We start from the raw sequence: 17067 nt of genomic DNA, 5'->3' as shown, positions 1-17067 counted from the left end.
AAGAGAAAAAAATCGAAGTCCCAGCGATTGGGAAAAGTGTCACTTATCCTCATTTTCTCTATTCACTCACTAGAGACTTTTCCCTGGCATTTTAAATAAAACTTCAAGGTCTTCCAACTGTCATTAGTGGCAAAATATCCAAAACATCTCTCCACAGAGGGAACTCTGTGATCTACTCTGAGTAAGAAAAAAAATGATTTAGACCAGGAAAGGTCTGAAAAGCCCAGAGTTTAATTTGAGAACCATTTTTCACTCTCTGTCTGGTGACACATGGTTCTTACGACTGTCACTTTCCATGTTAATAGATCTGGACTTCTGGAGTGAAACAAGAAGTCTGTGAAGCACCAGCTGACAGCCCTGCTTCCCAGACTGCTGTCCCTGCAGCAGTCCATCTGCCTCCTTCTAACAGGTGAGCAGTCCACAGCGGTCAGTTCCTAGGAAGAGATCTCTCCTTTTTCTGTCTGGATGCCAAATTTCATGCCCTGGGTACATTGTGACAAAACATGTGGTTGCCTGGTTACCTCAGGAAGAGACAACTTTGATGATTACATCTATCATAGTGCCAGCTTTCTGATGGTGCAGTCTTCGAGGTAAATGAAGAATATTCTTTTAAGCAAGAAGGAAGGGAAAGGGGCGAGGGGGTTGCTGTGGTCAAAAGTTGCATGAAGAGAAGTGCACAGTCTCTTGTGGTCAGATTATTACACCCGTTTAGAGCAAACAGAGAGAACTTCAAGAGAAAGAATGGTAGGCATGTGTCCCCCTCGTGGAAATGACTGCAGACATCTCTGCCTTTTCATGGAAACTGAAAAGATGGCCATAAGACAAAGAGAGGAGGGAGCAGTTTCACGGAAGGATTTTGGTGCCACTGGCAGTCATTGCCACCTGGCTAATCTCTCAGAGTATGACAAATCCTAAGTCTGGAAAGGCGAAAAAGCGTTAAATGCAACAAACACTAATGCACAGCAAAACCACAAAGTTAAAACCCCGGGCGTAACGGTGTTTATGTTACTTTGATTCTTACCTCTAAATCATTAAAAAATAAATGTGTATCAGCAAGATTAAAAATCATTTCTTCCATTCGCAGTCCGAGGGTCACTGCCATTGGTGGATCCTTAAAAAACAGAAAGCAAGGTTAATTATTCAAATACCTTTAATTCGTATCAGAATTACTTTAAAAACTGCTATATACAAAGTGTTTTGGAAAAGTGACACTGCAAGAAATTTCACTAGAATCCTTTCACTATTAAGTTACTTTAATACTACAAGAAGACACTAGTGAACCTGTGTGAGAATGCTTGGGGAGCTGGGGATGTTGAAACCTCAAGGGTTTTTAAAGATGAGGCATTTGTAACCTACCTAAACTGACAAGGGAAACCTGGGGGCCATATGTAAATCTGCATAAAGAAGGCTGTAAACAGGGAAGGAACTTACCACAAAAGATATAAGTAAGAAAATCAATATTATAAGAATATACTGATTTTTTTCATCCCTGAGCATTTTATAAAAATATAGAAGTAACTTCCCTGTCAATTTGTGGGCAGAAATAAGCTGAATCATGGAGCAGTAATACATTTTTCTGATGCAATGCACAGAGTCAGCAGCAGAGGTAGGAATTGAAATTACTCCATGTGACACCTAGTCCACTGCATAATACCTCTGATCTCTCGGCTTTTCTTTCCAATTTTTGGCCACACAGAAGTCCTTACGAAGGTCATGCTAAATTGGACTAGGAAAGGCAATCATCCCTACTAAAATGATTACTTTATAACCAATTATCCTACACTGTAGTAGTGAGATGTCATTTAAGTGGCCTTTTCAATTTCAGTGTCTCTGCTTTATAAAAATACAAAAGGTACTCTGACTCCATGCCCATTTCCCCAAACTGAGTTTTACTTTGGAGAAATCATCACTGCCTTGCCTATGCTTAAGCATATACTACTTACTTCTCACACTTTCTGCTGCTCCACTATTTACTTTCAAACCCTGTGTTCGGTCCTTCTCCATCTCAATATTTACCCTTCTTCCACGTAGGCACTCAATGATGAAATTCCAAACTCTCCTTTATGGTTTTATTGCAGGTATTCATTCAACAAAGTGCCTGTAACTGTTCTTCAGCATGCGTACAATCTATGGCACAATTCTTTAGGTTGTCCACAGGAATGGGAAAGCATACGTAAGTTTGTTTGTTTGCTACAGATCATCCCTTCATTTCTGACGAAAGACAGGATTCCTGTCCCTGGATGAGAGTCATTCAAAATGCTGCATCTGTTTGTGGGTCTGCTTTTACTCTGTTAAATCACTGTACCTCAGCAAGATACCAGAAATCTACTCATCTGCAATAAGTTTGTCTGAGAGCATTTAGCATACAGTAAATGTGAGATTATTAACTTGACTTTGCTAGGCCTGCTAGGAAAGACATTAAGCCAATTTGCATTACCTTCATTTGTTTAAGATAAGAATGCACATGGACAGTTTCTAATGTTTAGCTGACACCTGGTAACTATTTTTTTCATTTACTTAATCATCTGTCTGAGTTTGACAAATTCAGTTAACTTTTTATGTTTAACTTACTGCAATGGACTTCTAAAATAGATATGAAATGCTGTATTTTGTCTTTTAAATGCTGATTGATATTAGCGAGTTTTCAGAAATCCTTTCTTAAATACCTTGGGATTAAAAGTCTGAAAGTTTACCAGCCTCTGGCAATAAAATCACACAAAACAGCCTATGCTCATTTGTTAATATTAGGATCAAACTTCCCAATCCGGATCAGACATCCGCTGCTCTGTGACTTCACAACAAAAGAATAAAAAAAGGCTTTTGCCCCCAAGCACTTAAAAACTAATAGTAAAATGTGATACATGGACATATTTTGAACCTTGCTTATCAAAAAGACAGACTTGAAGGGGAGGATAGCATACCATAAACTGTAATGATCCAAAGTTAAACCAAATATTTCTGCCAGGAAATATTTCTAGTTCAACCCTTGAGCTGGTCTACACTACCTTTCAGAAGCAAAACTTAAATGCAGTCCCTTGTAACATAACTTCATCCCCTATGCCTTCTACAGTCGTGTTTGCCGAATCCGAAAGTCACGTGGATGAAGGCAGCAGCAAGTGCAAAGGTTACTTTTCCAAGGGGATGATTAAGCAACACACATTAACAGATTTGCAAAAACTCATGTAAGATACTTAGAACACAAATCATCAAAATACTCTGGACTCATGAGATTCCTCACAAGCCATAATGCTTTTATCAAAATGTCATCACATATAAACATGTGTTTCTCTCTCCTTTCTCTTGTGGGTTTTTTTCTGTGCACAGTAAATTACATTTTTTTTCTCTTCCTAGCTAAAATATAATGAAGAGTATTTGCAATATGCTTTTTTACCTCAATTCCACAAACACTAAGGTACGTGCATAACTTTAAGCACAGGTGGTAACTCATTATTATTTATGTAAGCTAAGTTATTCACTGGAGTACTTCCAAGACCGGAATCTCAGACTTTTGATTCTCAGACTTTTTTTTCCCCCTTCCTGGGTAGAAGCAGATTTAAATGCGGAAATCTGCTATAACATATTCCATTATAATCCAATTTATTTTTACAGAAACTACCAGCTATGTATCACAATTTCCTGCCTTGCCTAGTATAGTTGAAAGACATAAATGTGACAAAACTTTTATGATTTTCTTATTAGTAGTATTTTTGTAACCAACTATGGCCTGACTTTATTATTGTTAAAATGATATTTCCTATGTTCCTATTTTGACAAAGGCATGTGTAGGATATTGCCAGGTACTATATGTAAAATAAAATAAAACAAAGAAATTCATTTCAGCTAAGCGTGAAACCAGTCTGGGATCTCCACGTAACAACTTGTGCTAAGAAGAGTCACTAGAATTGAATTCTCAAGACATGAACAATTCTTCCTGTAATAAACTGGCTCAAACTTGGACTGCAACTGTTTAACAAGAATTAAATATTACAGCTCTTGCCATAGTAAGTTCATTCCTTCGCAGACAAAAATAGACAGAGAAAGCAGATTTGTCAGGGTCTTGTGGTTTTATAACGTTTGCACAACGTGGAGGAACATCCCAATCATCCTTTTACTGTCTTTCAACTGGAAGCAGAAGTTGCAGACTGACTCAAGTTGCACAAAGAATGGAGTGTTGAAAAGAGAGCAAGAAACGTGCAGCTGATACAGATTTCAGCACAGCAAACTGAAAAACTGAATAAGAGGCAGACTGAACTTCTGCCAAAACAGTATTTTGTGCTACTTTGCACAAGCATACACAAAAGAGGAAAAAATAATAATTAAAAAAATGGAAGTTTTCCCTAGATAATTTGCAGAATAAAGAAGCAGAACTCTTTGGCCCTTAGTGGCACGATTTTAGCCAGATATCATTAGAATGCAGAAGAAACAAGACCAGTTACAGCACTCCTGTATACCAAAATACTAACGTCTTTAGTTACGTTAGTATGAAGGCACTACACTGGAGCCAGACTGTCTGTCTATGGATTTCTGTACTAGACGGATCCATTCACGGGAATGCTTCCCGGGAGACTAGGTAAAAACATCCTGGGAGAACCAATTTTTAGATGTTTTGAGCAAGAGGAAAGTAAGTAGAACAAAGTCTCAAAAGCTCAGTGTCCACTGGTGGAAGAAATCTATTTAATATTGTCTTGGAAGGTCAGGTTTCAGTATAAGACATTCAAAAGCATTTGTTTCTTGGAAAAAAAAGGCCCCCCACTGGTTTTTATACAACTTCAGAAAACAAATAGATAAATAGACTGTCAGGTAGGCTCACTGCGACATGAATTTGTATGCATGAGCCTTAAAAACAAGCTAGAAAATACATGAATAATTCTGTAAGAATAGTTTTCAATGGTTGGCTGTCCTGAACAGATTTACAACAAAAGCAGCCTCTGAAAAAAAGTGGACATGCTTAAGTTAAGTACTAGTATTTTTAGCTTGAAGACAATTACGCAGGAATCTAAGATTTAATTTCAGCTTTCAATCTCTTGTAGGGGACACTTGTTTCCAGGAAAGCTTCATGTGGGTGGCAATGGAGGAAGACAATACATCTCTTAATAACCATATCTGGTGGCTAATGAAGGAAAACTCACACACTCCACAGAGAGTTCCTGTTCCACAATCTCTAGAAGGTGGTCAGAAAATGGACTCAGAGGTCTCAGACAACGAGGGAGTGAATATAGAGGGCAACTGGAGGTCATGAGAGACAGACTACTAAAAAATGCAAAAAAACCGCATATTTGTAAGTGATTTTGGGTGTGTCATTATATGTCCTAATGGTGACAAAGTTTATCTGTTTAATGGCTGGACAAACAGAGAGCAAGCAATAAAAACCTTCCGAGCCCTTTTCAGAGAAGCGTACCAGGTTAATGTGGCCTATGCAACTATTTTCTGTCACTGACAATGCTATCAAAAATCAAGTGTGAATTTATTTTGATTTTTGCACCTGGAAAGCACATTCTCCTCCTTCTTAGGCCATAAGGGAATTTCACTCTTTTTTAGCCAGTTGCACTTTGAGTCAAAACATTTATCTAGGCATTCTTGCCCTCTGGATTGACTTGGGAGAAATGAACAAATTATGAATGCTTGGAGGTAGACAAAACTCCAGCTAAATCAGCTTTAAATCAGGAAGACAAACTGGACTGTAATGGAACAAAGAATACACACTGTTCACAGGGAATAAGAATGTACCTCATAAACTTTTAACAGATGATGACATCTCCTAACACATGTCCTGTCACATCAACAAATCCTCACTTAAGAGCTGAGCATTGTAGAAAACTGTTTCTGCCAACTGGTGCTCAGCTGCAAAAACCATCATCAGCCACACAAGTCATAACAGAACAGCTCAAATACCAGTGTTCATAATTTGCTACTGCAGTAAATAATTAAAAATAGAAATGTACTAGTTTCATGAAGTGCAAAGCAGATGAACAAATGAGCTGAACAACGAGAGGTGCTCTTACTGCTTGGAAGCATCGTGGTTTCCTTGAAACCAAACAGAAGTATAGTGCAGTTTTTATTCTCTTTTTTTTTTTACGTTAGCTCTAAAATAACCCAATATAGCTCTAAAATAGCCCAGTAAAATAACTGCTACATCAAAAGTCAGACAGAAACAGCCACGGGTCGAAAACAGCAAGCCATAGAATATTACTTTGGATAAGTTTTGCATTTTAAATATGAAAGTGATGAATTGATCAACCTCTGGTCAAACCTCTCCCACTTCAGTGTAGTTTACAGCTATAATCTACCAAAGCCTAGATAAGAAGCAGCAATGTGGCCTGTGTTTCAAATGAGATGCTTACAGCTGCATCCAACAAACTACATCTTTCACTTAATCACTAGTTTTGTTTTTAACATCTTTATTATAATGGCTCCAATATAATTCTGAGATCAAAATACTATCACACCACGCAAAGTGCTGGACATGCATATACTGAAAAAAAAGTGTCCATTCTCAGCTTCAGAAATCCTCAGGCATAATTCAGAAATCTGATGTTCTCTTGACAAATACATGACATGAACCTTGATGAATGGATCAGGGCCTTCCAACGTATTGTGCGCCAATTAATGCCCCCATTGCCTGTCTCTACTCGAGAATGCTTGGTTTGTCTTTCCCTTTTCTCTTTTACTTCAATTGCCTGTTAAACTGTAGAATTCTTTTGAAAGGGAAACTGTTAGTCTTCTGGTACCATAGCAGCTCTCAGGTGCTTCTGCACTCATCCATTGGTCCTTCTGCTGGGCCATAACAGTGTGATAGCCTCCTCCACATGGTGCACCTTCCCTCACTGCATTCCCTGCTCAGTCTGAATTGTGGCACAGCTAAGAGATTAAAGACTTATTTCTGAATTTTGTTTTCACCTGCTTTCTGCAAGAAATAGGGTGAAGAGCTATGGAAAAGCAGAATAAAAGCTCACACATCAAGAAGTAGATGGGAAAGAACTGAAAGTAAGTATCCTTACCTGCCTGTATATTCACAGTAGCCCTACACCCTGTATCTCACCCCTTGAACGTACAAAGTGAGAACACTTGGTATAAGGACATGCCTTCATTTAAAGCAATGTTCACATTAAAGATTTGCTAATCACATTCAGAACATTGAAATACGGAGGAAAGGGAAAGCTCTATTTTCCTGTGATTTTTAGGGTTTTTTTATGGTTCCTTTTTTGGGAGTAACCTGACTCCGTTATACAAAATGGGCTAAAAAATACATATGGAAGAACACAGTATGCACAGCTGAGTATCTGTGTACTACTGCACACCTTTATTTTTTAAACAGGAAATCATCACAATTCAATAATTCAATATCACTATCATTTTATACTATCCTGAAATTTTTTCCTTTGTGAAGTGATGATATTGTACCACCTTTACAGGATGAACAGTTCTCTCAACACTTTTGAAAAACCTATGCACTCACAAGACTTCCACGGAGAACCTCGCAAATCATGGAGTATTTACTGTCATAGCAACCAAATACTCATAACAATCCAGACCTCAGTCTGGATTAAGACCTTGTTTACAGATGGGAATCATATGCAGACAAGATAAGGTCCACATCTGCTAAAGAGGTCATGCACCAAAAACTTACTGAAGCGCAGCTGTGCTATCTTTTCCCTCTCCCACGTCTAACCTCTTAGGTACACAGGGTGAGACACATCCCATCTTAAGTTGAGATAACACTTCAACAACATGCAAAAGTTAAAGCCCACTTATGATAAGCTCTTCCTTTATTCCCTTTCCTACTGCTCCAGCCTCCTTACAGTCAACAATATCTATATTTGAGTTTCATTGGCAATGACTTATTCTTTTCCCAAGTTTTAAATAAATATGGCAAAGGTAGTCACTGCAGGAAGGAAAATGTTTCCTATTTTTATTTTACAGTCTCTGGAAAGGAACACATTTCCCTGCTTGTAGGGATACCACCTATCAGTAAAAGAGAAAAAGAATTTTACTTACGAATTCCTTTCCTTTTGCTTCATGACTGTTCATGACATTTATTTACTGATGCTGATCTCATCAGTATGACTACATTAATTTCACTTGCCCTTGAGACACTCTTGGTTAATACAAGCCAACTTTATCTTCTGTCAGTACTGCTGGCTGTTAATATGCCGTTAGTGTTTCTAAGGACTCTATATGGAAAGTCCACTATAGCAACAGATGTGCCCTTAACCGACAGAGGTAATGGGATTTTTTTGAACATCCCTACCCAAAGTGAGAAACCAAGATGTTTCTGTTTCACATTTCTGTTGATGTCCCTAAGACAGCTTTCAAAGTTTTTCATAGATATTTGTGAGCTATAAAATGTGCTCTGTTTTTTCAAACTTTGTATTAAAGTTGACTTAGACTTTATTCATATTCTATGTGAAATGGCACATGAGAGATAAACATCCTAAGGGCACAATCAAAAAAGGATGAAAGGAATAACTACATTACTGAGGCAAGTCAGCAAGTTCTGTGGCAGTCTATGGGGCCACAGAAGTGATATAAATGGACACTCAAAAGTGACATAAATGTTCATGTTCAGCTAGGTTTCTCTCTTGTTTTGATAACTGTAAGTTAGAAATGGTACTAACAAATTCACTGTTGTCACAGTGTTTGACGAACATCAGAAGAGGAGTTTTTGACAGAGTATTGAAATGTGCACTGATTTGGCACTGGGAAGCTGCAAAACAAACAAGGCTGTTTTTCACAAGACGTAAATAACTACCCTTATCTTAGCATTCAAAAATTCAGATTTTTGCTTGGGCCTGTGAGTTTTCCTATTAGCTTTCTGTTTTAATAATCATGAACAGCTGTCAAAATAGATGGAGGACTGGCCCATCCATGCTTATTATACACAGGTCTGGCTTTGGACATTTCTAACCCACTGTCTGGGGAGGTGAGTGTGGAAATCATTTCACTAATACATTGTTTCTCACCTCCTTTTCTTGAGCATCTGATTCTGACTGGAATAAAGAGGCAGCAAATTTGAGCTAAACAAGCCCTTTGTCTGACATAGTATGGGCATTATTACATTCTTAAAAAGAAATACCTTTGTATTAATTACATGTGAATGGCATAACACCTAGAAAACCCACATCTGCACACGTATATACCAACAAGCTCCTTGTCCATTTTCTTCCCTCCATATATTTACCCTAATTTTTTGTTTTATTCAGGCCTTAACATTACCCCTCCTGGCAGTCTGCTCCTACCGCTATATGCTGATCTTCCCACCAGCCCCTTCTCTCTTGCCCAAGCACCATTCTCTTGTCTCCTGATGACACCCCAGCAGGGCGTGCTGCTGACTACGCAGGGGAGCTCCTGCTGCTGCAAGCTGCAGCTGCCTCTCTCTGCCTCTCTTGCTCTTTCTCCTGCTCTCTGCTCTGGAACTTGAACATCTTTTGGATCATATCAGAAAGAAGAGGATGAGTACAACTGTCTGCATGAAAAAGGCATTCACTCCCTAGCATTACTCACCCTAGAGCTGGCCAAAGGAACTAAAGATCAAATGGAAAAGCTGAGCAGTCAAAGAATAACATCTGCAGCTGGCATTGAAACAAGTCTGTCTCTTACTTGCTCGTTCTGATTCATCAATTTCCCCATAAAATCACCAGTCACTCCACTCTATTTCTTATTTCTTCCTCTACGTATCCGAATAGTTATTTCCACTTGCACATTGCCTCTGTTATCTCCCTGCAATGTCTTCTCCAACATACTTCAAGAATTCATCCCGGTTCCTCTATAAACTCTTCCTTCATTTGCAACATCTGCTTCAGCCCTCCTCATATATCATGCATATGGTCTGTGTCTCATTCCTCTCCTTGATTTTTTCGCATTAACCCTCTGAAAATGGGGTTTATCTCCCCCTACCTTCACCTAAGACATGATGAACATAGAAGGTGAAAGCCACGTACATATACAGGCCAGACAGCTCTGACACAGTGAATTTACATAGAATTTATGGTTCGCATACCTTGCCGTACTTCTGTGCATAGGACCCTGTGAGCAGCGAATGAAAAACTATGATTGTTTCATCCAAATCCCAAACAAATACGCGCTGAAAAAGAAGTGGGGACATTATTATTAAACAAATCATATCAAATTTCCACCACCATCCCACCTAGGAAGCTAAAAGTGAACTCAGTCCTAAAGTTTAACTAATTGTTTAACCAAGCAGGTTTTCTCTGAAAATGAGTCAGAATAGTATATAACGCATGACAAAAAGTCAGGAGGAGAACAACTTTTGAACTCCTCAACCATTTCTTATTTGTCCCCTAAAAAGCTTTCAAAACAGCTGCATAACACAGATTTCAGAAATGTGATGGCGGTCAAACATCATTATTAAATTAACTTAAAGATAAACAGTACTCGCAGATGCTTCTCTGCAAGTCTTACTGAACTGCTACATAGACTCATAGAATCATAGATTCATAGAATCATAGAATAGTTAGGGTTGAAAGGGACCTTAAAGATCATCTAGTTCCAAGCCCCCTGCCATGGGCAGGGACATCCCACTAAATAAGGCTGCCCAAGGCCCCATCCAGCCTGGCCTTGAACACCTCCAGGGATGATATGATACCACATGTAATATCATGCAGAATTTAAATAATATTGTAGGATAAAATGACATATTCTAACCAAAAAAAAATCCTTTTATTGATAAGGGTTTCATTTTACTGGCAAACTATAAAAGAAACAGGAAAACTGCAATGTAAAACGTTAGAATCTTTTCATTGGAAAAGTTAAATCCATTGAAAAGCAAAAATCTCTTAAGTTTCCATATAAAAGCAGTGGCATTTACAGTCAGAGCCTAGCGCTGCAGCCCACCCTGCCACCCAGGAAGCTGTGTGGGCAGCCGAGACCCAGCAACAAACTTGTCTTCTGCTGTGCCCAGAGCTGATCAGCAAAGGGGATACAGTGCAGGAGGCAGCACGTTCCCCCAGTGCCAGAGCTGCAGTGCTTCACGGACACGCACGCACACACCCTGGTTCCTCCTCCTCCTCCTGTCACTGTAAGGCAGCGCACTTCTAACACGGGAGTAATAAGACTATAATTACTCCGTTGCCACGAGGTCATCTGTGTTTTAAATCGTCACCCCATATATTAGGCAGATAAATTTCTTCACTAAGGCACTGATATTGCACATGCTTAAGTACAACCATAACTTCACTGATGTAAGTTGCCCTGTTGAAATCCACCGATGTTGCTGTAAGTGTTCTAAAGGCTATTGCCAGACGATCCTGCATAGCTACACTGCATTCATAAATACAAGTAATTAAGTTGAACAACATATTTGAGATTTCCTATTCAAAAAACCAAAAGAAAATGCTACAATTCTGAACACAGAAGTCTCACAATTGTGTGGTTCAATTGCTTGAGAAACTGAAAGATGCACAGTCACAGTCTTGTAGCTAAAAAGTGCAAGGATGAAAAAAATCTACTTTTCTGCCTAACTTTGTCATAAAGAACAGTGCTGTCTCATTGTATGTGCAAAATAGCAACTGGTATTTGTTATATTCAGTTAGTGAGACTGAGTCCATGATCTTTTCTAAAATGCCTTAAGCTATTTCCACAGCTGTAGTTTTCAAAATTTACTTTTCATCAGAAGAAATCTCCACATTAGCACTCATCAATTACTGCAGGCATACCTCCAAGTCACTGTCCGGAGGGGGTGATGGATTGTTCTTCCGCCCTCTACCCCGAGACTTTGACCCAGAACTCCTACATGTTCTCTCATCAAGATCTTTGATTGGCGTGGAGGGGCTCTGCACTGTTTCAAACTCCCCTGTAAAATCAACCATTCATGGCAAAATTAGTCTTGTTTTTTAAAATAATAAACTTCTTTTTTTCTCAGAGCTAGAAATGTCTGTATGTAAACTCAACCATAAGATGTACCTAAAAGGTTGGATAGAATGAGTGATAATGTGGTTTGTCTTACATAAAGGGAATCTGCAAATGCCACATACATTTTTGACTTTACCAAGGAAATGTTATAAACCTTGTCAGAATAACAGAAAGATTCAAATGACACATATGCATGTACAGACATATACAAATACACATGAGCAAAACCCTGACAGATCCAAGGAAGACATCTTTTAAAAGTGCCCCTAGTGAATTCTCAAAACATGAAGTGCCTTTTAGTTAAAGTAGTTAAATTCTCATGTTTGGAGTTCAGCTACACTTATTTCCAATTCCTGTGTTACTTTTGCCAGAAAACCCTTTAGCACATGTCCATGCACCAGAAGAGCCAGTCAACTTCCTGCTTGATCTCCTCCTCCCATGTCACCTGGTCTTTATAGTAGAGTTCACTTTTTTTCCAACGTTATATCTGTCCATAAATTGTCAGAGTAAAGTCATAATATTACAGAATCGCAGAATCACAGAGTAACCTGAGTTGGAAGGGACCCACAAGGATCATCCAATCCAACTCCTACCTCTGCACAGGACAGCCCCAAAATTTACACCATGTGTCTGAGTGCATTGTCCAAATGCTTCTTGAATATTGTTAGGCTTGGTGCCATGACTGCTTCCCTGGGGAGCCTGTTCCAGTGCTCCACCACTCTCTGAGGGAAGAACTTTTTTCTAATATCAAAGTTAAACTTCCCCTGGCACATCTTCCTGCCACTCCTTCGTGTCCTACCATTGGTCATCAGAGAGAAGAGAGCAGCACCTGCTCCTCCTCTTTCCCTTGTGAGGAAGCAGCAAACTGCTATGAGGTCCCTCCTCAGTCTCCTCTTCTCCAGGCTGAACAGACCAAGTGACTTCAGCCACTCCTCATACGACCTCCCCTCTAGACCCTTCAACAACTTTGTGTCCCTCCTATGGACACTATCCAGTAGTTTGATATCCTCTTCATACTTCAGCACTCCAAACTGTGCACAATATTCAAGGTGGGGCTGCAGCAGTGTGGAGTAGATCAGGACAATCACCTCCCTTGAACGACTAGCAATGCTGTGCTTGATGCACCCCAGGACACAGTGGACTTCTTGGCTATCAGCGCCCATTGTTGGCTCATGTTGAACTTGCCGTCAACTGGAACCCCCAGATCCCTTTCCACAGGGCTGCTCTCCAGATTCTCGCTCCCCAGTCTACATGCATATCCAGAGTTGCCGTGTCCCAGGTGCAAAAGATGGCACTTGCCCTTGTTAAACTTCAAGTGGATGGCAATTGCCCAGCTCTCCAATTTGTCTAGATCCCTCTGCAGGACCTCTTTGCCTTCAAGACTGTCAACAGCTCCCCCCAGGCTTGTGTCATCAGTGAACTTGGTTACTAAACCTTCAAGTCCTGCATTCACGTCATTGATGAAGATATTAAAGAGCACTGGTCCTAACATAGATCCCTGCAGAACCCCACTAGTGACTGGATGCCAGCCCGACGTAACTGCATCCACTATGGCTCTTGGAGCCCAAAACATCAGCCAGTTGTTCACCCACTGCATTATGTGTTTATTCATCTGTATGTTGGACATTTTGTTTACAAGAATATTGTGAGAGATGGTATCAAAAGCCCTGCTGAAATCCAGAAAGATTACATCAACTGGTTTTCCTCTGTCAACCAGGTAGGCAACCTTGTCGTAGAGTGAAATTAAGTTTGTCAGGCAGAACCTTCCCGTTATAAACCCACACTGGCTGGGAGCAATGACTGAGCTGTCTTTCAAGTGTTCTTCAGTAACTCCCAGAATAGCCTTCTCCATAATCTTACCAAGCACTGACAAGAAGCTGTCAAGCCTGTAGTTACTGGGGTCATCCCTGCTGCCCTTTTTGAAGACTGGGGCAACATTTGCCAGCTTCCATTCCACTGGTATCTCTCCAGATTCCCAAGAGCATATAAAAAATCATTGAGAGAGGTAATAATGACAGCTCTTTAAGGACCCTTGGATATATCCCGTTAGGCCCCATTGACTTATAGGGATCCATCTGGAGCAGCAAATCCTGCAGAAGTTCAGGGTTGTTAGGGAGTTTATCATTTGCACAGTCTTGGTCCCCTGGCCAAGGGCTGGGGGGGAACTTGGGGCAGGAGGGCAAGCCCATCATCAGTATTGGAGACAGAGGCAAAAAAAGTACTAAATGTCTCTGCTTTGTCTATATCCACGTTTATGAGGTGTCCATGCTCATCAAGTAAGGGGCCAATGTTATTTCTGGCCTATCTTTTGTTATTAACATATTTTAAAAAGCCCTTTTTATTATCCTTCACAGTGCTGGCCAGCTTCAACTCTATTAAATACAATATTTCAGTTACTACCAGAAAGAGAGCGAAGTCGTATTTATTGTATTCTGATAGTCTTTCTCTAATTATTAACTATTGTCTGCTGTTAGAAAGGAGATGTAGTAGAAGGACATTTAATCTGGCACGGTATAGTTGCTCTTAACATCTGCTACAGAATCTGATTCAGAATCTAATGCTGCATGTGACCTTACGTTTCTGGGCCACTGTGGTAATATTTGTTAAAAGTACTCATGATGACACATCTGCAGAATACATTAACACTTGGTACAAACAATTCCCAAGAATCACCTATGATGCAGCTGATTTACAGCTGGAATCCGAACATTATTCATTTTTACAGAGGAGCGCTAAGGTCCCCAGAGTCCACCAGGTAACAGAGAAAGCAGATAAAGGAGAGTGATTTTTTTCTGCTCCATTCTGAATTAGCACGACCACATCTTGAAAAATGTCTAGCTTTGAGGCCCCAAATACAAGAGAGAGATCAACAAGCTGGAGTCAGTCTATGTGAGCGCCACCATGACAATCAAGGGCCAGAACATACAGGAGAAAAGGCTGTGTGACTCCTCATAGGGGTATACAAGAAGCAACAGACAGAAATCGCAGCAAAGGATATTACTGTTAGATACAAGATAAAAAATCCTCATTATGAGAGTGGGCAGAGGTGCCCAGAGAGACTGTGCATTCTCTATCCTTGGAGATACTCAAAATTTGATTGGACATAGCCCTGAGCAACATGATCTAAGTTAGCTCATCCATGAGTAGGCTAGACCAAAAGACCTGCAGAGGTCCTTTCCAACATGAATGATTGAATGTTTCTGTGATCCTCCCTGAGACATTCACCTAATACTCCCTCTACAACAAAGAAAAAACCAATTCTAGTTTAGCATGCTCTAAGAAGAAAAAAATAGACTGCAGTCTCAATTAAGTCTATTTATAATGTAAGACAACAGCTGAATTCTTAATATCTTCCATCATTTATTTATACCTTACAATGAACCACATACAGATTATTAAAATAAACACACTGGGAAGATATATTTATATATCTTGACTGGAAAAATACCGTTGTATTTCTTGGAAGAACAAGATGTGAGTCCATAATGTCACATTCCTGAATGAGAGCTCTAGACATTGTCAGGAAAGAATTCAATGTTCAAGGGAAAGAGATAACAAGAAGGAAGTTAATTCCAAGACTGTTGGTTTAGGACATTTAACGGAGAAAGATATATCTAGCTTCCACAACCTTCTCCAAGGCACACTGGTTTATTTGATTGGATGACTGATAAATATTGAGTAGAAAGACATATTTTCATGAACTAGAATCCACACCCCTGTACCCTGAAATGGAAGGTGATGAATCCTCCAAGAAACATTAGGAAATCAAATCTGTTGCTCTCACTTCCTGGGAAACTACTCCAGTTATTCTGCTATTGCCTGGAAGCTCATACTACTTCTTTTTTCTCAAACTAGGTGATGACTAGTTCAATGCTGCAAGACTAATTTGTTCCTCTGCTTGCAAAGATCAGAGACAAAATTTCAGGTAGTGACTAAGAAGAGATTTTCAGAACAGCAGCCTGAGAATTTATTCCAGATATCATTTCAGGTATGTCTGTCCTAATTTGGATATGTGCATATAATACGCACTCCATAGTATTTTCTCTCAGCTAAAAGTCTTATTTGCAAAGAAACGACAGGAAAATTGAGCAGCAATATAATATCTATTGAATAATGTTTCCATGCTGTTTTCACTTTGTCCCGGCAGAATGGAGAGAGAGTTCTTGTTGACTAATCATTTCTATTCCCAGCACAGTGTTGATGTCCATAAGGACACTGCAGGCAGTGAGGCGATCAATTAGGTCACATTATTGTAGTTCTTTCTCCATGAGAAGAACAGCAAAATATACAAACATACAGCAAGATGCTTCAGATGAGAATCAAAATCAGAATCCTTGTGCAGCAAAAACCTACATTGGCTTCAAAAGAAGTTCTGAGTGTGCAGGAGTTCTGTACAAAAATATAATGCCCTATATTTTTCTGACAGTGTGAAAAAATATCACAAAACAAAACCCCAGAAATGAAAAGGCAAAAAATTAAATAAGTGAAGATGAATGTTTACATTCTTACCACAAAAATCTTCATATTCTTCACAACAAAATCAAGACTCATTTCCATATCGATGCATTAAAACATCTGTTCTCCATGACTGTGTTTACTCTAATCTACCAAAAATAAAATACAAAAAGTGCCCTGTTCTAAATCTTCTCTGAAAGGATGCAACAACTGAAATAAAAAACTTCAATTTTCATTTAACATTAGTCATTACCAGTTGCCCCAGGCTTCTGCTTGGGTCAATGCTGTATACTATTGCATAATTATTCATTAATCAGTACCGTAACTAATCACTGTACCTTGTAAGTTCTAGATATTTAAAGCGAACTTTATTTCATTATGCTAATCTCTAAATCAGAATGAGCAGCTGTCTCTTACTTGAATGCAAGGTATGCATCTATTTTAGAACCGCAGAAGTCAGTAGTGCATGTTTTTTTGAACAACTGTAGACTTAATTGCTTGGCTTGCCTTTTACTAACAGCAGGCTAAAGGAGCAACTGCATTTTCTTTCTTTCGTTTGCTTTAGAAATGAGGTTAATGCTGATAAAAGGAAAAGTTATTAAAAAAATTAGCCATGTAACATAAAAGAATGTGCAAAATCCTAGTACAAAAAGTAATGAAAATCTTGCCCTCATGAAGATTTCCTACTGCAGCTCATATAAGGCAAACCTTTTTTACTGCAATGCTTTAAATTTTTTAGCTTTT

At 39.2% G+C, this 17067-nt stretch overlaps 1 protein-coding gene across 19 annotated transcripts in view; it reads right to left on the bottom strand.

Moving 5' to 3' along the window:
- The window catches only part of EYA4 (EYA transcriptional coactivator and phosphatase 4), a 153012-nt gene that overhangs the window by 16331 nt on the left and 119614 nt on the right, over positions 1 to 17067 (bottom strand). For all 19 annotated transcript variants that reach the window (XM_054063459.1, XM_054063468.1, XM_054063450.1 and 16 more), the window contains 3 exons: positions 11673 to 11809; positions 9998 to 10081; positions 1022 to 1111 (listed from right to left, as the gene is read on the bottom strand). In XM_054063459.1, coding sequence (XP_053919434.1) covers positions 1022 to 1111; positions 9998 to 10081; positions 11673 to 11809 — 311 coding nt within the window. The remainder of the gene's footprint in view (positions 1 to 1021; positions 1112 to 9997; positions 10082 to 11672; positions 11810 to 17067) is intronic.

The sequence above is a fragment of the Cuculus canorus genome, chromosome 3 (assembly GCF_017976375.1).
Source record: "Cuculus canorus isolate bCucCan1 chromosome 3, bCucCan1.pri, whole genome shotgun sequence".
Classification (NCBI taxonomy): Eukaryota; Metazoa; Chordata; class Aves; order Cuculiformes; family Cuculidae; genus Cuculus; species Cuculus canorus.
This window is presented reverse-complemented; position numbering and strand designations above follow the sequence as displayed.